The sequence below is a fragment of the Mustelus asterias genome, chromosome 17 (assembly GCF_964213995.1).
Source record: "Mustelus asterias chromosome 17, sMusAst1.hap1.1, whole genome shotgun sequence".
Classification (NCBI taxonomy): domain Eukaryota; kingdom Metazoa; phylum Chordata; class Chondrichthyes; order Carcharhiniformes; family Triakidae; genus Mustelus; species Mustelus asterias.
The window spans coordinates 54,411,677-54,431,456 of record NC_135817.1 but is presented as its reverse complement, the minus strand read 5'-3'; the positions used below and the strand labels follow the sequence as shown (position 1 = coordinate 54,431,456).

At 45.0% G+C, this 19,780-nt stretch overlaps 1 protein-coding gene across 2 annotated transcripts in view; it reads left to right on the top strand.

The window, feature by feature from the left end:
- Window positions 1-247: 247 nt before the first annotated feature.
- The window catches only part of hao2 (hydroxyacid oxidase 2 (long chain)), a 67,146-nt gene continuing 47,613 nt past the window's right edge, over window positions 248-19,780 (top strand). The window contains exon 1 of one of the 2 annotated variants that reach the window (XM_078232694.1): window positions 248-381. Coding sequence is in view for 1 of the 2 variants with exons in the window: in XM_078232692.1 (XP_078088818.1) it covers window positions 552-589 (38 nt within the window). In the remaining variant the exon portion in view is untranslated. Of the gene's footprint in view, window positions 382-514; window positions 590-19,780 lie in introns of those variants that run through there. The other variant, XM_078232692.1, reaches the window with a different exon arrangement.

The window sequence follows — 19,780 nt, the reverse complement described above, 5'->3', positions numbered from 1 at the left end:
ACACAACACAGTAGCATGACAGAACAGCAATGGTTAGCTGTACAGCAAGATTCACAATGGTCAGTAATCAAAAGGATAGGATTACTTCCCTTGATGGCACGGGCTCAGCAGAATTCTGGCAGCCGATGCCTCTGCAACACAAAGGTTAGCACTGTTTGGCTTTGCACAGAGAGTTAATCCCTGATAGTTTTTTTGTACTTTTTGTATTAACATGAACCCTAAACTGTCTGGTTAGGTAACAGTCTGTGTGTTTTGGATCCTTTTGGGTGTTTAGCCCAGTGGTATAGAACGATGCTGTTGATTTGTGCTATTCTTAACAAAGAAATTAAGGAAAACAGAGCTGCCTCAAAATACCAGCAAATTAGGACTTGGACACTGAAGGTAGGATTGATTTACATGCATATAGATGGGGGGGAGTCCTTCCATCGCTCGCTACAAGCAACCGCACAAATATACTGAAAGGTGTGCCCCCGCCCCTTTTTGTTAGTTTCCCATTAGTTTCATGTTCCGATGTGGACGGCTTGTATGTTGTGGGCCAAGGTTGGGTCACGATGCAGCAACAACTGCTTCTCACACAAACAGATACCACGTAATGTTTGCAACCATTTTATTCCTTCTTTGTTCTTTATTTCTGGCGTGTGTCGCAGTTTCAAAAAATAATAATAATCGATGGTTTTGGGGGTGTCTGAATTCGATCTCAGTTCAGTCTCTTTTGGGATGAGAGTCGTTGTCTGAAATACAGCAATCACATTGATGCACTCTTTTTAAACCTCTTGATTCAAAACACCGGGCTTTATTTAAAGAAAAAAAACATAATTCAAATTGGAGTTTATCGAATATAATGGGATTTCCGTCAGGTTTAAAACATACTATTTGAATGACATTGTTAGATAAAACTGGGACATTTTGCAAAGTGCTGTGCATTTGTTAAGTCAGCGAATGTTAAGAATATCTAAATCATACCAACCCAAGGTAAAGTGAGAATCGTGAAACAGCCACAGCCAATTAGCACATTTACGTGTCCACAATGTGGTTGACATCTTGTGAGTGAAATACTCCTGACATCACTTGGCTGATTATGGTACAGTCTGTGACACTCAAACAGCCTGGAAAGATTGGAGAGACAAATAAATCTAGCTTAATTATTTTGGAAACTTTATAGCACAAGAAAACACGTTAAAGCTGTTCTTTTAAAGTCATATTAATGGTAACCGAGCTTTAATATTTTCTGCCATTATGCCACAAAGTCTTACAAGTGTTCTTCAACTTTTGGTTTTAAATTTTGGCTCTTATTTTGGTTTTAATGATTTTAAGCTATTGTGATAAAAATTATGTTGCGATAAAAACCCTTTTCAGGAATTATTTACTCCTGCAATCCTAAGATATTAATATTTTGAACTCCTGGCGATACAGTCTTATTGAAGGCGCTATGATCTCTGGACACATAATCTTAATACATATGTGCATTTATGTTGCTACGTCTTGTATACCGCGAACTACATTTACATATTTTACAAATTTAAATCAAAGCAAGTTTGAAAATGCTGTTTCCTTTAATGAAGTAAAAGAAAGACGGTACTTTTACATAGAACTTTCCACAAACGTAGGAAACCCTAAAATATTCCGTAGCCAGTTTAGTAGTTTTGAAGTAAAACCAGAAAATGCTGGGATTACTCGGCAGTTCTTCCAGCATCTGTGGAGAGAGAAGCAGAGTTAATGTTTGAGGTCAATGACCTTTCGTACTTGGTGCAAGTACTTTTCAAGAGGAGCTACTGTTGAAATACAGGGGAAACGCAGCAACCAATTTGCCTAGTGATGGTCCCAAAACAAGTAATAAAATAGATCACCAGATAATCCATTTTGGTGATAATGGTTGAAGGATAAATGATGACCAGGACACTGGGAGCAATTTGTTACACCTCTTCAAAAAGTGTCATGGGATGTTCCCCATCCACCTGATGGTGGGCAGATAGACCTGCTTTACGGTGTCATCTAAAGTTGCATTTCCAAACATCTGGCACTTTTACAGTAGAGCTCTTTCTGGTTTCCTGGACAATATTTCTCTTAAATCATACTGCACCAGTTTAATTGATCATTCCTCTGAATTGTGGGATCTTGCTGTGAGCAAATTGACTGACACACCTGTCTACATAGCAACAAGGTGATATTGCAGTTTATTGTTTATAAACCACATCTGGAGAGACATGAGCAGACACTTAGTTGTTCCTGGGATGTGGGCATCTCTGGTAAGGCCAGTGTTAGTTGCCGAGCCCTAATTGCCCTTTGACTAAGTGGTGGTGAACCGCCTTGTTGAATTGCTGCAGTCCATATGGTGTAGGAACACCCACAAGTGCTGTTAGAAAGGGAGTTCTAGGATTTTGACCCAGTGGTAGCGAAGGATGAAGTTAGAATGATGTGTCATTTGGAGGGGAACTCACAGGTGGGGAGTTTCCATGCTTCTGCTGCCCTTGTCCTTCTAGGTTGCGTTGTTGAAGGAGGCATAGTGAGTAGTATGTATTACTGTCATTGTGAGCTGGTGGTGCAGGGGGGTAAATGTTTAAGATGGTGAATGGGGTGCTGATTAAGTTGGCTACCTTATCTTGGATGATGTGGGGTTTCTCGAATGTTGTTAGAGCTGGACTCAGCTGTACTTTTCATTCCTGACTTGTGCCTTGTAGATGGTGGACAGATTTTGGGGAATCAGGAGGTGAGTTACTTCAGAATTCCCATCGTGCTTTTTACCAACAGGGTTTAAGTTTCTGTTCAGTTTCTGGTCAGTGGTAACCCCCAGATTATTGATAGTGGAGAATTCAATGACGATAATGCCATTAAATGTCAAGTGGTTAGATTTTCTGTTCTCAGAGGTGGCCATTGCCTGGCACAAATGCTATTTGCGACTTATCAACCCAAGCTTGAATGTTGCTGAAGTTTTGCTGCATGCAAGCATGAATTGCTTTAACATCAATGGGGTCGCAAATGGTATAAAACATTGTTAATCATTAGCGAACATCTATGTTTCTGACCTTATATTGACGGGAAGGTCATTGATGAAGAACTGAAGATGGCTGGGCCTAGGACAGGACCCTGAGCAATACCTGCAGTGATGTCATGGGGCTGAGATGATTGACCTCATGGTTGCGAGGTCTGTGCTGAATCTATTCATTTAGCACGATGGTGGCACCGCACATCACAATGGAGGATGTTCTTACTGTGTAGCCAGAACTTTGTTTCCAAAAGGACAGTGTGGTAGTCATTCCTACTAATACTGTCATGGACAGACGCATCTGTGCCAGGTGAATTAGTGAGGATGAGATCATGTCGATGTTTTCACCACTTGCTACAGGCCCAGTTTTGGAAAAATATCTTTCAAGGAGTCAGTTTGCTTAGTCAGTAGTAGTATTACTAAGCAACTCAATCAGGGAAATAATAAGGCCCATTACAGACCAAGGGGGCAATCTGTGTGGAGCTGGAGGACATCGCTTGGGTGTTAAATGAATACTTCACATCTGCCTTCACTCAGGAGATGGAGAACGTAGGTACAGAATTTGGGGAGAGGGACTGTGAAGTTCTTGAACAGTTTGACATAGGGAGTGAGGAGATATTGGAGATTTTGGCTTCTTTAAAAGTGGACAAGTCTCCAGGTTCAGATGGGTTGATCAGGGATGGTCAGCATGACTTTGTCAGAGGGAGGTCATGCTTAACAAATTTGATTGAATTTTTCAAGGCAGTGATTGCATGTGTCGATGAAGATAGTGAAGTTGTTGTCACTTATATGGATTTCAGCAAAGCATTTGACAAGGTCTCATATGTAAGACTGATAAAGAAGGTAAAAGCACATGGGATCCAGGGTAACTTGGCAATTTGGATCAAAAATTGGCTTAGTGATAGGAGACAGAAGGAGGAGGTAGAAGGCTGTTTGTGAGACTGGAAGCTGGTATCCAGTGCCTTCCATACAAATCAGTGCTACATCTCTTGTGCATGATACAGTGGAACCCCGATTTTACGCGCCCCGATTTAGCGCGAAATCGGATATGACGCGATGAATCATTGGGCCCTTTTTTTTGCTATTTCCAGTTTAGTGATTTAGCACGACCCTGATTTAGCGCAACTCTGATAACATTCGCGATAACATTTTATGGACCCCAACAATCGCGTTACAACGGGGCTGCACTGCATATATAAATGATATAGATGAGAATGTGGGAGAGATGATAAGTATGTTTGTGGATGACACAAAGATTGGCAGGGTGTTTAATGGTGAGGGAGGAAGAAGGTCCTAAATTGTGAAAAGATGTAGACGGGTTGGTCAAGCTGGGAGATCAGTGGCAGATGAATTTAGTCATGAAAACTGCAAGGTGGTGCACTTTGGAAGGAGTAACAAGATGAGGGAATACTCAATGGATGGCAGGACACTAGGAAGCTCAGAGTAACAAAGGAATCTTGGGGTGTCTGCCCATAAATCACTGAAGGTGGCAAGATAGGTTAATAGGGTAGTTAAGAAGGCATACGGGACACTTACCTTTATCAATCGTGGCATAGATTATAAGAGCAGGGAGGTTATGTTGGAGCTGTACAAAACTTTGGTTGGGCTGCAGCTGGAGTATTGTGTGATAGTCGCCTCACTAAAGAAGGATGTGATTGCACTGGAGAGGATTCACCAGGATGTTGCTTGGGATAGAACATTTGAATTAGGAAGAGAAGTTGGATAGGCTCGGGTTGTCTTCTTTAGAGTAGGAAAAGCATAGTGGGGACATGATTGAGGTGTATAAGATTATGTAGGGTATGGCCAGGGTAGATAGGAAGCAGCTGTTCTCCTTAATTCAAGGATCAATAATGAGGGAGTATAGTTTTAAGGTGACCAACAGGAGGTTCAGAGGGGATTTGAGGAAAAGCTTTTACACCCAGACGGTGGTCAGAGTCTGGAATGCACTGCCAGGGAGGGTAGTAGAGGAGGGAAACCTCACAACCCTTAAAACATACATGGATGAACATCTCAAATGTGATAACATTCAAGGCTATGGGTCAAGTGCTAGAAAGTGGAATTATATAGATTTAGCGTAGTTTTGTTAGTGCAGACTTGATGGGCCAAAGGGCCTCTTCTGTACTGTATGACGCTATGACTCTTGATAGCGGATATTGAAGTCCCCATTCAGAGTGCATTCTGCGCCCTTACTTCCCTCAGTGCTTCTTCCAAGTGGTGTTCAACATGGAGGCAGACAGATTTATCAGTTAATGGAGGGTGGTAAGCGATACTCAGCAGGAGATTTCCTTGCTCGTGAATTCCGGAGTTAATATTGTGGATTTCCAGGGCCACCCCAACTTGGCTGCATATAACTGTGCTGCTGAGTGTGGTGTGTTTGCCTTGCTAATAGGACAGCACATACCCAGGGAAGATGATTCTGGGACGGTTACTCTAAGGTGTGATTCCATGAGTATGATTATGGCATGCTGTTGCTTGATTAGACTGTAGGGCAGCTCTTCCAGTTTTAGCACAAGTCCCCAATTGTTCATGAAGTTCGAATGGATAAGAATGTGCCTTTGTGGTTTCCAATGCATAGATCAATGTTGAGTTATCTGAATATTTTGCCAGAATGTTTCTGAAATCAATTAAGAGTCAATCATATAACAAGTATAAATGCAAGCTTTTTAGTCAACTTTACTCTTCAGTGACATAAAGTTCATTTAATCGTTGTGATAATTTGGTACATTTTTTAAAAATGTAAACAAATTTAGTATCCACACAAGTGCAGTCCCTGAACTATTACTTTATTAACTTAGAAATGAAGGAATGATCTGATTTACTTCATCAGATTAGCATTTTCCTTTTTCTGAATTTTACTGACTTACATTTGGAATTGCTTCAAACTTTCTGAATTGAAGATGACAAACATGGCAAAATAGAAACTGTTATGAGCTAAATGAGAGGGACATTTACTGGAAGAAGTGTAGTCCATTCAGCTCCTTGAGCCTGTTCCATTTTTTAGTATAAAGAAAATAAAATAGATCGAAATTTATGCGGTTGCATGAATCTTATTTTTCAAGATGTGGAGATGCCAGCGTTGGACTGGGATGGGTACAGTAAGAAGTCTCATAACACAAGGTTATCCGAGGAAGGAGCAGCGCTCCGAAAGCTCATGATTCTAAATAAACCTGTTGGACTTTAACCTTATTTTTCAACAATGCTCACCCTATTTGTGAGCTTGTTTCCAGATTGTAGATCCTGAAAATTGTGATGGCAATTTTTCCAGTGAAAATTAAAATTTCACCAATATGTCATATATTCTTTGCTCTAAAATATTAAAGAAGAACTTAGGAAGAGATTTGTATTAATCTTACTAATAATGGAAGGCTTTGAGTAGCATAGTTAAGTGATAACTTCCTGACAATAAGTGAATTGAAAAGAAAATTGGGCAGAGCACCAAATGGACTGTTGATTCACTATTGTTTATTTTGCAAAACTACCCAAGAAAAATGTATACCCCAATTTTACATTTTCCCTCATTACCAAGCGATGATCGCACAATCTGCACAATCTCGAACATGTTCAAATCTTTAGTCACCCATGTTTACCCTATTCTAAGTTAGAATCATAGAATCATAGAACCCGTACAGTGTAGAAGGAGGCCATTCTGCCCATCGAGCCTGCACCCGACAACAATCCCATCCAGGCCCCATCTCCGTAACCCCACGTATTTACCCTGCTAATCCTCCTGACATTAAGGAACAATTTACCATGGCCAATCAACTTAACCCGCACATCTTTGGAATGTTGTACCTTATTGACTTACCATTTCCCCAAAACATTCAAGGTAAAATATTCATTCACATCTTCAAGTATCTCAATTGCTTCATCCTCTCCTATCACTGCAAACCTCTCGAATCTTGTATCCTCTGTAGCAACTTCTGGTTCTCCAACAGTGGTTGTATAACCATTGAGGCAAATGCATTTTTAGCACAGAAGAAGGCCATTTGACCCATCCACCAGAATTCTACCACCCACCCACTACGGAATCGAAGCAGGTGAGCGGCGGACAACAGGAATGTCCGTTGACCTTGGGTGGGAATTTTTGGTCTCGCTCGAGCGAGGCCATAAAACCCCCCCCCATCATCTCATTTCTGGAACAAAATTGCTCCACAATCTTTTCTTCTTCTGTTTCAAATATTCATCCAATTTCCTCTTAAAAGTTAAAGCGATCCTACCTCAACCTCATCGAACATCTTCTGAAAATCTGTATATGCTTCTTGTGTATACTTCCATTTTTTATCAGTGTTTTGATTTATGCCTTTATTACACCGCCCCCCCATCCCCCCATGTGATTTATAAACTCAGGCTATTATTATTACAGATAGCAGTTTAGAAGGCATCTGAAATGTAACTGTATTCTTTCTGTACATGTTATGAAAGTTTTGTTTAAGCGAATTTTCTATTGCCTACAATCTGTCTCACCCTATAGACATTGAATGGGTAACGTAAGGGAAGAAGGGCTTGATTTTAAAAAAAATTTCAATACTGAGGCAGGCTAAATGTCTGCTTTGCTGGGTGAATGGGAAATATTCCATGGCACTTCGTAGAGTCACAGAATCATACAGCATAGAAACAGAGCCTTTGGCCCACCATGTCTATGCTGACCATCAAATACCAATCTATTCTAATCACATTTACCAGCCTACTATGCCTTGGCGATTTAAGCGCTTGTCTAGATGCTTCTTAAATGTTGCGAGAGTACCTGCCTTCACCACCCTCTCAGGCAGCACATTCCATATTTCTACCACTCTCTCGGTGAAAAATCCTTTCCCCAGACCCCCTCTAAATCATTTACTCCTCACTTTAAACCTAAGCCCGCTGATCTTAGACCTTTCTGCCATGGGGCAAAGATTCTTACGATCTACCCTATCTATGCCTCTCATAATTTTGTATACCTCTATCAATTCCCCCCTCAGCCTTCTCTGTTTCAGGGAAACCCAACCAATTTATCCAGTCTCTCCTCATAGCTGAAACTTTCCATCCGAGGCAACATCCTGGTGAATCTCCGCTGCACCCCTTCCAGTGCAATCATATCCTTCCGATAGTGTGGGAACTAGAACTGTGCACAATACTCCATCTGTGACCTAACCAATGTTTTATAAAGCTGTACCAAGACCTCCCTGTTCCTATATTCTATCCCCCAGCTAATAAATGCAAGCATTCTGTATGCCTTCTTCACCACCCTATCTACCTGTGCTCCCACCTTCAGGGAGCTATGGACTTGTAAACCAAGATTCCTTTGTTCCTCAACACTCCCTAAGGACGTACCGTTCATTGTGTATATCTTACCCTTGTTAGACCTCACCTGCCTTTGCTCTGCCCAACTTACCAGCTGATCAATATCAGTCTGTAGCCTAAGACTATCCTCACTATCAACAACACCACCAATTTTCGTGTCATCTGCAAACCTACTAATTATACCTTCTACATTCACATCCAAGCCATTAATATATATAACAAACAGCAAGGGCCCAACAATGATCCCTGCGGTACACCACTGGTCACAAGCTTCCAATCACAAAAACAGCCCTCCACCTCAAATTAGAAATGCACAGAGTTCTTATTTTATTTACATAATGTCGGGGAAATCCTGCTGGCGTGAAAGCTGTTTTTTACTCCCCCTCGATTCTGTCTCCTCTGCCGTTCTTGCCTCACAAAACCGGGGGCGGTACTGTACTGCACTTTGTTTGAAATACTTAGAAAAAGAATAAAGACTTACATTTATATAGGCTGAGAGTTACCACTGTCATTTGTGTGAGGCAGGAATGCTGGAGGGGACAGAGAATCGGGGGGGGGGGGGGGGGGGGGGGGTGTAAAAACTGCTTTCACGCTGGCAGGATTTCCCCGCTCAAGCATCCCCACTCCCTGCCGGGGGCAGTGCCCAGGCAGTGTGGAGACGTGCCAGGGGCAATGCGGGGGCTCTGTGGTGGAGGTGCCAGGGTTTCCATGGTGGTAGTTGGGCGGAAGTTCCATGATGTGTGTGGGAAGTGTGGTGGGAACAGTGGTGTTGTTCCATGGGGTGAGGAGTTTCCATCTTTATTTCTTTTACATTGAGGCACCCTTCAAAAACAGTGGCCGATCCACTAGAGTGACATTGTGGGACCTGCTCCTTCCATTTTTTTTCAAAGTGTTTAAAAAATACATGGGAATAGTTGGCAAAACAGCTGATGGGGTGCCCTCCGCTTTTCTGCTTGAGACACACTTTAAAAACAAATCAGAAATTTCCAGCCATAGTGTTTTTCACGACCACTGGATATCTCGACAGACTTTGCAGCCAATGAGGTATATTAAGTATAGTTGCTGTTGGAGATAACCCAGCAGTCAATGTGTGTACAGAAAGCTCCTACAATGTGATAATAGCAAATAATAGAGTTGTTTCTGAAAGTTAGGAAGCATTTCATCAATGCATATCTTTTTCTCTTTTTGGCCTCAAAAAGACTGGGTCCTTCTTATAATTATTCAGACATGACTTTAAACTTTAAAACTTGTTATAGAGTCATAGAGGTTTACAGCATGGAAACAGGCTCTTCGGCCCAACTTGTCCATGCCGCCCTTTTTTTTTAACCCCTTACAGAGCTATGAAATCAGCATGAATAGTGAATATTTTTGTTGATCCACTTATGGAGTTAGCGAAGCCTACCAAACACTCATAGTCAAGATTTTTCAAAGTACATTAGATATACCAAGTTGTAAAGGTCATATTAGAGCATGATTGAACTTTCTGGGCAGTAGCATCCAGGAAAATGGCAGATGTTTGCTCATTATCAACCAAACTCCTGTTGGTAATCCTAACCCAGTCATCCAATGTAACTCCACTGGCAACCACATTTCTGTTGTCACTGGCAGTCCCAAATTTATTTTCAGTGGCTGTCAAACTGAGAGACCATTGGCAATTCTGGCTAGCTATGTCAACCTGACTGTCCTTCCACTGCTGGTCCAAACCCAGGTTTTGTTGTACCACCACAAGTGGAATGATTTGGGTATTCCAAATGCACAACTGCAATTATTGCATTTCATAGAATAATAATGTTACAGCACAGAAACAGGTTATGACTCATGCACTCTCGGCACATGCTTTTCTCCATATGATCCATCTGGTCTAAGAACTAAGAAAAGAGCAAAGAAAAAAGAAAAGTGCAGCACAGGAACAGGTTCTTTAGCCCTTCGAGCCCGTGCTGATCATGATGCCCTAACTAAACTAAAAAAAACCTTCTGCCCTTACTCGGACTGTATCCCTCTATTCCCTCCCTACTCATGTATCCATCCAGATGCCTCTTAATGTGTATGTTTCCACCACCTCCTCTGGCAGCATGTTACACGCACCACTCTGTGTGTGAAAATCTTCCTCGCACATCCCCTCTCACCTTGAACCTGTGCTCCCTTGTAATTGACACTTCCACCTGGGAAAAAGCCTCTGACTATCCACCCTGTGTATGCCTCTCATAATTTTGTAGACCTCTATCAGGTCTCCCCTCAGCCTCCGTCTTTCTAGTGAAAACAATCCTAGTTTATTTAACCTCTCCTCATTGGCAACGCCCTCGAGACCAGGCAACATCCTGGTGAACCTTCTTTGCGCTCCCGCCAAAGCTTCCACATCCTTCTGGTAGTGTGGTGACCAGAACTGCACGCAATATTCCAAATGCAGCCTAACCAAGGTTTTATATAGCTGCAACATGATTTTCCAACTCTTGTACTCAATCCCCCGGCTGATGAAGGCAAGCATACCATATGCCTTCTTAATCAGCTTGGCCACCTTTGTTGCCACTTTTAGTATTATTCCCCTGCTCTGTCCCAATATTCTCAACTATTTAATTCCCTTTCAAAGAGATTATGGTGCTTTCTCCAACAATGGGTCGTACACTTCAAGTGTCCTCCGTGTCATTATATTTTCATGATGGCTCTTCCATTCTTTTTATGAGTTGATTATGGAGTCAAGGTTGCATAAATTTGATTTGTATTCCCTTGAGTTTAGATGGTTAAGGGGTGATCTGATTGAGACTTAAAACCTATCAAGGGATTCAGTAGAGAAACTATTTCACTGAAAAGGGGGCATGGTTTGAGCTACGCCACTTAGGAATGAAATCAAGAAACACTTCTTGATCACAAAGGTTGGTAGAAATATAGAATTCCTACAGTGCAGAAGGAGGCCATTAGGCTCATCAAGTCTGCACCGACCACAATCGCACCCAGGCCAGTAGCCTATCCCCTTAACTCCAAGTATTTTACCCTGCTAATCCCCGGCACTAAGGGTCAATTTATCCTGGCCAGTTCGTCTAACCTGCACAACTTTGGAGTGCAGGAGGAAACCGGAGCATCCCGATGAAACCCACACAGACATTGAGAGAACATGCAAACTCTGCACAGTCACCAAGACCAGAACTGAACTGGGGTCCCTGGCGCTGTGAGGCAGCAGTACTAATCACTGTGCCACCATGCCGCCCAAATATAGAGCTCTTACTCCCAAAAAGCTATGATAGTTGGGTCAGTTGAAAATTTCAAAACTGAGATTGTTAGATTTCCGTTAAGAGTTTTGAGTGATTAAATGAAGTTGAGATATAGATCTGCCATGATCTAACTGAATGATATAACAGGCAATGGGTTTAATGCCTATTCCTGTTCTTTTGCTCCAATTTATGCCTTCTCATTGCTGTTTCACTAACCAGTCAAACCAATTTATCATTTCTTATCTTATAATCTTTTAATGACCATCAGAGTTATGCAAAGTCCTTTCACTTTTCAATCTCATTTAAATTCTTACTATTTAAGGTTTATTTCCTTTCCTCATTCTTGATAGAAAAGTTATTAAACAACACTGACCACCTAACTGTTCATCCTGCTAATCATTTATGTCTCATTGCAGTCTTTCACAATACTTGCTCCAATTGCTGTGCCACATGATCCAGCAAATTTGATATTTTTCTTTCAACTCCTAAATCAGACTAATTTCAATGAAGCAAGTAAGAGTGGCCACAATCCAAATTCCTCATCTTTGCGAGTTAATAAACTTACCTTCATGCCTATCCTTACTTTCTTGTCCTCCAACTATGCTCCTTAAGCAGTTGCTTGGGATTGAAGATGACTTGCTTTCACTCTGGTTTGATAGGTTCTGAAATGGCCGACAAGTCCAATGTGCGATCTGCAGAGTCTGCCAAATGTGGGACAAGTGGTGTTTGAAGGGTTTGGTAGATGGGGATTTTGAGATATGTGCACTCTCTTTGACACCTCAATCTTGCATATTCCCAACAAAGTCTCTTGATGGATTTGGTGCCATTCTGAATGAGCCTCTCCATTTTGGTTGGTTACAAGTAAGGGTCTCCCATGAGTTGGCGGGTACGTTTGGACTCCTCAGGCATGTTTTGAATAAATGCTTAAAGCATTTTCATTTTTCTCTTGGATGTCACCTGCAACAACTGAATTTTGAGTAGAGCAGTTGCTTTGGAAGTCTGGTGTCAGGCATCTGAATGACATGTCCCACCCAGCGGAGCTCAGTTTGAATGGTTAATGCCTCAATGTTGGGCAAGTTGGCTTGGAAAGGGGTGCTGCTGTCGGACTGGCTATTTGCCACTGGGTTTGGAGGATCTTGCAAAGATGTCACTGAGGGTACTTCTCCCATGCTTTGAGATTCGCGCTCCCCGGTAAACATTGGACGGGATTTCACGGCCTCGCTTGGGTGAGACCCGGAATTTCCCACCTGAGGTCAACGGAAATTTCTGTTATCAGACCCTCGCCCGCACTGAGGTGGTAGAGTTCCGGCCACTGACCTTAGTCTCAGGTTTGCGATTCTGGTCCTCAAATACTCTTTCCCTCAGTCAGCTGAAGGCTGAACTGGCACATTGGAAGTGAAATGAACTTTGCCATCCATGCCTTCGTCAAGAGGAGGCTGCTAAGATAAGATCCAGGTTTTCTGCGAACTCGCCATTGATTCTAATCGATGAGCAGGTGTTTTGCTGTGAGAGCAGGTTGAATAGGGCCATCCCTTTCCAGATGTGTAGTGAAATGTCCGTATTTTCATTTACTCCAACTATCACTCTACCATATCCTTTATTTTCTATCTTCCTACTATCATTCTAACCATAAGGCTTTATTCCCCTTAATTTCACATGGTATGATTTCAGCTGTAAGTCTGTTTTCTAAAGATGGCCTAAAAAGGAATTATAGGCCTGGATTTTCACTCCCAGGTCAATTCTGCAGAACCATCCAATTTCTTGGCTCCATGAACCCACCTCCAACACCAGCACCTCCACCCCGCCCCCTCCCCCCACCTTTGGAAGAGCTGGGAATTTTGGAATTGGAATTTTCATTCAGGGTGGGTCGGTGCAGGCTGGTTGTGAGGGGGGAGTGAGGCGGTGATTGTGGAGGGGAAGTGAGGGGAGGGGGGGGGAAAGGAGCAGCCTGCCAACCCCAGAATGAATAAGGAGGTTGCCAGGAGCAGAGGCAGACTGGCTGGAAGGCATTGGCACTGAATGAAAGATAAACCAAAAAAAAACCCTCACCTCACCTCCCACCCACACCCTCTCCATGCCCCACCCATGTTAGGCCAAGTCACACCATGCCCTCACCCACCCTCCATAACCCACCATACCTTCTATGTCAATCTATGCCCTGTTATCACCCCTCATGGATCTCATACCCTTCATGTCAACCTGTGCTCCTGTACCCATATAAGCAATTTTCTTGTAACACACCAAACATTTTTTCTAAAATTTAAAGTGCAGATCTTTTAAAAGCCTTGACAGCTTCATAGCACCTTTGACAGTTGCTTTTAACAGGTCCTATTGACAGCTTTGACAGTTGATTTTGACAGGTATATTGACAGTTCCAATCAACTTGGCAGTAATAGCTTAATGCACATTTTATGTACATTCATGCCTACCTTTTAACAATCCCAAAGGACATACCCTACCTACCTAAGGTTGGACAGGTTGGACCTATAGGAGTTTAGAAGATTGAGAGCTGACTTATTGAAAAATGTAAGACCCTGAGGAGATTTGACAGGGTGGATGCTGAAAGGATGTTTCAATTTGTTTGAGAGGCGAAAACTAGGCGACACGGGTAAAAATCAGGAGCCTCCCAACTAAGACAGAGATGAGAAGAGATTTTTTTTCTCTCAGAGGATCGTGAATCTATGGAAATCTCTTCCTCAGGGAGTGGTGGGGGCAGGGTGGATAAATATTTTTAAGGCATTGATAGAAATATTCTTGATACCAACTGATTCAAAGATTATCAGGAGTAGGCAGACAATGGGATGGAGGCCACAATCAGCCTTGACCTTATTAAATGGTGGAGCAGGCTCAAGGGGCTGAATGACCAGCTGCTGCTCCTAATTTCTTTATTTGTGTGCATCCCAAAGTAGACCTGACCTCTATCAAAGGTGTCACAGGACCAAATCCAAAGGGCTACCTTACCTCTCCAAAGGGGTACCCCTGGCTACCCAAATGAATCCACCAAGTTCAAACCAGTTTGTAGCTGGCCTAATCTGTACATGCCCCGTTTCAACTCCAGGCCGACCAAAATCTGACTTCAGTGGAAACAGCCGATGATTTAATTGGCCAACTACCTCCGTAACCCACAAATGCGTGAACCTGGCAGCAGGACAAGTAGCATCTGTAAGAAGAGAGAAACAGTTGACAATTTGAGTCTGTTTGACTCTACCTCTGCCTTAAAAATATTCAATGACCCCGCCTCCACTGCCGACTGAGAATCATAGAATCCCTACAGTGCAGAAGGAGGCCATTCAGCCCATCAAGTCTGCACCAACCACAGTCCCACCCAGGCCCTATCCCCATAACCCCATGCATTTACCCTAGCTAGTCCCCCTGACACTTAGGGTCAATTTAGCATGGCCAATCCACCTAATCTGCACATCTTTGGAAGAGAGTTCCAAAGTTGCACAATTCTTTGAGAGAAACTAATTTTCCTCATCTCTGCCCTAAAAGGGTGACCCCCTAATTTTTAATCAGTATCCCCTTGTTCTGGACACACCCACAAGAGGAAGCATCCTTGTCAAGGCCGTTCAAAATCTTATACAACAGTCTGAGGACACGTACCAACGGACTCAAGAACAGCTTCTTCCCTGCCTCCATCAGACTTTTGAATGGATCTACCTCGCATTAAGTTCCTCTACACCCTAGCTATGACTGTAACACTACATTCTACACTCCTATCCTTCTTTATGAACGGTATGGTTAGTTTGAATAGTGCACAAGAAACAATATTTTTCACTGTATGCTAATACATGTGACAATAATAAATCAAATCAAATCAAACCACCCTCACTCTTTTGAACTCTAATGGAAACAAGCCCAGTCTGTCTAAACTTTCTTCATAAGACAACCGGCTCATTCCAGGTATCAATCCAGTAAACCTCCTTTGAACCACCTCCAATTGACACAACACAATGTGCAGCTGTTCTCCCATTCTCAATTACTAAAGTGTCAAGATACAAATCAAAAGGTTAAAAGGATTACTCATATAAACAAATGAACAAGCTCAGATACCTAATAAGCTCTGCGGGCATTCGGGTTCGGGACGCAGTTTGTCGCCCGGATCCGATTACTCTACTCTGCCGCAGAGTGTCTGATTAAGGTTAACGGGTCCCTGACGGCACCCCTTCGCTTTGGGAGAGGAGTACGGCAGGGCTGCCCCTTGTCCGGCCAACTTTATTCTATATGCGTGGAGCCATTCCTGCGCCTCTTGCGGAGGAGGTTGTCGGGTTTGACTCTGTGCGGCCTGGACGTAGGGGTGGTCCTGTCTGCTTACGCCGACGACGTGCTCCTCATGTTCACGGACCCGGCTGACCTGCGGAGGATGCGAGAATGCCAGGCGGTGTACTCTGCCGCGTCCTCCGCCAGGATCAACTGGGCCAAGTGCTCCGGACTCCTGGTTGGTCTGTGGGAGACGGACCCCCTTCTGGAGGAGCTCAGGCCTTTCACCTGGAGCAGGACCAACCTCCTCTACCTGGGGGTCCATCTCTGCCCAGCCGAGGAATCCTGGCCGGCGAACTGGCGGGAGCTGGAGGCCAAAGTCTCCGCCCGCCTGGGTCGCTGGACAGGACTGCTCCGAGTGCTGTCCTACAGGGCGCGAGTTCTCGTCATAAACCAGCTGGTCGCCTCCATGCTGTGGTACCGGCTGGTCACTTTGACCCCTCCCCCTGGCTTTGTCACCGATATGCAGAAAGCCCTCGTGCGGTTTTTCTGGGACAACCGACTGCACTGGGTCGCTGCCGAGGTTCTGCATCTCCCGATTGAGGAGGGCGGACAAGGTCTGGTGTGCCTCCGCACGCAGGTAGTGACCTTCCGCCTCCAGACCCTGCAGCGATACCTTTACGTCGAGCCTCCTCCACGATGGCGTGCGATGGGGACGTATTTTTTCTGCCACTTGCACGGCCTCAATTACGACGTGCAGCTCCTGCACATCAACCTGGGGCGTATTCCGACCTCCCTGCGGGAGTTGCCCGTCTTTTACCAGGACCTCCTCACGGTCTGGAACACGGTCGCCTCGCGACGCAGCTCTCCCCCGTCAAGAGTAGCGGCTCTCGTGCGAGAGCTGCTGCTCAGGAATCCGCACCTCCAGCCTTACAACTTCAGGTGGCTGGCGGAGAGGAGGGCCGTGGACGCCGGGGTGACCAGGATCGGGGACGTGCTGGATGGCGGAGGAGCAGGCTGGATGAGCCCCCACGTGCTGGCTGAGCGCGCGGGGGTGGCCGTCCGGCGCGCGGCCAAAGCCATCCAAGACCTTAGGACGGTCGTGCTCGGCCCCGAGTGCGCACGCGGTCTGGAGGCGGCGCAGGCGTGCGGTGGGATCCCGCCCGAGCGTTCCCCTGCTCGGACGGAATTTCACATTGGCCCAAAGCCTAGACCTCCCCCCACTGGGTCAGGTGCCCCACTGCGTGTGCCGCCTCGCGGAAATGCCCTCCATGCCCTTTTCCACCGCGCGGAGGCGTTTCCTGTACGGGCTGCTGCTGCACACCTTTCACTACCGCGTCCTCACCCGTCGCCCGGATACACCTTGGCGGGCCTTGTTGCCACCGGGCGGCGGAGGTCCCCAGTGGAGGTCCCTCTACGGAGGGATCTCCCCCAATTATCTCGGGGACCTGGGGTGGAGGGTGCTGCACGCAGCAGTGCCGTACAACCGTAGGTTTTTCCGGTACACGGGCTCCCGAGACTGCCTTTTCTGTGGCCTCGTGGAGTCCGTGGACCATGTCTACGTTCTGTGTTTTAGGCTGCACACCCTTTTTGGTTTCCTCAAACACCTTTTACTGATGTTTTGTTTGCACTTCAGTCCCACGCTCCTGATCTACGGGCACCTGGTGCGGAGAGGGGCGGTTCGGGATGCCGACCTCCTCGTGAACCTGCTCCTGGGCCTGGCGAGACGCGCCATCAATAGGTCCAGGCAGCGGGCGATCGACGGGGCCGTCCATCCCGACTGTCTGCCCCTCTACCGCGGCTACATTCGCGGCCAGGTGTCTCTGGAGAGGGAGCATGCGGTGTCCACGGGCGCGGTTGACGCCTTCCGCGACCGCTGGGCGCCGCAGGGGCTGGGGTGTATTATCGACCCCGATAATCACCTTTTGGTTTGACGTTTTAAGTTTCCTTTCGACTTTGTTTTTGGTTCCCCCCTTTCTTTTGGGGAGCTGCCCCTTTTACTTTGTCCCTAAGTTAGTTTGAGTTAGTTTATTATGTTGGTACCTTAAAAGAGCTACCGAATAAGGAAACAATGGATATATAAGGACCCAAATTTCTGAGAGATTACACCCATGGTGATACCTGTGTTCATCTGCCCCAGGCTCATTCGCTGTCCTCCAACTGACCTCCAAACCTCATGTGGGGTTAGTGCTGGAGGACATCACTGGGCATGTTTCTGGATTGCATCTCGAAGGATTTCCATCCATAAAGACATGGGGTGCAACTTTACCCCCCTGTCACCGTGCGGCTGAGACCTGAAAATGCAGTGAACCATTTGGCTGGGGCGCAAGATCCCGCCACTGTAAAAACCCTGCCAGTGTAAAGACCTGCCAGTGTAAACACACTGGCACTGGCACCGCACACACGAGGAAGGCCTCAACCGGGATATTGGGTTCATGTCACACTATTTGTAACTCCCACAGTTGCGTGGACCTGCAGAGTTTCACTGGCTGTCTTGTCTGGAGACAATACACATCTTTTTAGCCTGTCTTGATGCTTTCTCCACTCACATTGTTTTGTTTCTTAAGGACTTGATTAGTTGTAAGTATTCACATTCCAACCATTATTCATGTAAATTGAGTCTGTGTCTTTATAAGCTCTGTTTGTGAACAGAATTCCCACTCACCTGAAGAAGGGGCTTAGAGCTCCGAAAGCTTGTGTGGCTTTTGCTACCAAATAAACCTGTTGGACTTTAACCTGGTGTTGTTAAACTTCTTACAGTGTAAAGACCTGCCAGTGTAAACACCTACAAGTGTAAACACCTGTCAGTGTAAAGACTTGCCAGTGTAAAACCCCGCCAGTGTAAACACCTGTCAGCATAAAAGCCCGCCAGTGTAAAACCCTGCCAGTGTAAAACTCTGCAGTGTAAAACCTGCCAGTGTAAAACCCTGCCAGTGTAAACCCACCAGTGTAAACCCACCAGTGTAAACCCACCAGTGTAAAACCCCGCCAGTGTAAAACCCCGCCAGTGTAAAACCCCGCCACTGTAAAACCCTGCCACTGTAAAACCTTGCCACTGTAAAACCTTGCCACTGTAAAATCCTGCCACTGTAAAATCCTGCCACTGTAAAATCCTGCCACTGTAAAATCCTGCCACTGTAATACCCTGCCAGTGTAAAGCTCTGCAAGTGTAAAGTTCCACCTATGTAGTTGCAAGTGTGAGTTTAAGACATGAATAAAGTGAGTAAAATCAGTGTAAGGAGTTATTCCATGATCCAGCATGCTTTTCATTTTACATGTGTTACCCATGTTTGTCCGTCATGGACCTAACAGGGAAATGGTCGTGGGAAGGTGGGGTGTGAGTATCCTGTTTTCATCAAAGTCTAAAATAAAGGTTTCTCATGTGTATGGTGATTGTCTCTTTAAGGACATTACATGAAGAGAGGCTGCAAAGTGAAGTGAAGTGGAAGTTGAGTTTATCGGTGAAGTTGAAAGGAGTAAGAGGTAGAAATCAATCCACATGTCCCTCATCCCTGGGATCACGCTTGTCAATCCTTTCTACATTTTCTCTAAACCCTTCACATTCAAAAGTGCTCTGCCCAGAATGGGAAAATCCTCCAGTTGAGGCTGAACCAGTGTTTCAAAGAACAAAGAACAAAAGTTTTCATAAAGGTTCACCACAACCTCCTTATTTTTGTAATCTATGGCGACGATTTTCTGGGTCCGTTCGCCCTGGTTGTGAATCCCGTTGTAGCCGCTAACTCTCGTGAGAGGATTTGCAGCGACAAAATCTCAGTTTGAATTCTTCCTCACCCCCGCCAGTGATATAAGCAAGTTTACGTCCTTTCTAGTGTTAACCCGATTTCCATCAATTTAAACATTCCTAATCAGCTTTATGCTGTTGTTTTTGGAGTGGTCGTGACTGCCAGGAGTGGGGCCTGAGGCGAGACCTCTAGGGAACCCTATGGGGGCTTCCCATTATGTGGGGGTGCAGGGTAAAGATGATGGGGGTGGGGGAGGGTGTCTGGTGGGTGGGGGTGTGCCCACATTATGGGGGGAGGAGTGGTTCTGATGCCCCAATGCCGATGATGAGGGGGAGGCAGGGTATTGGATCACCATGATGCCTGCTTGG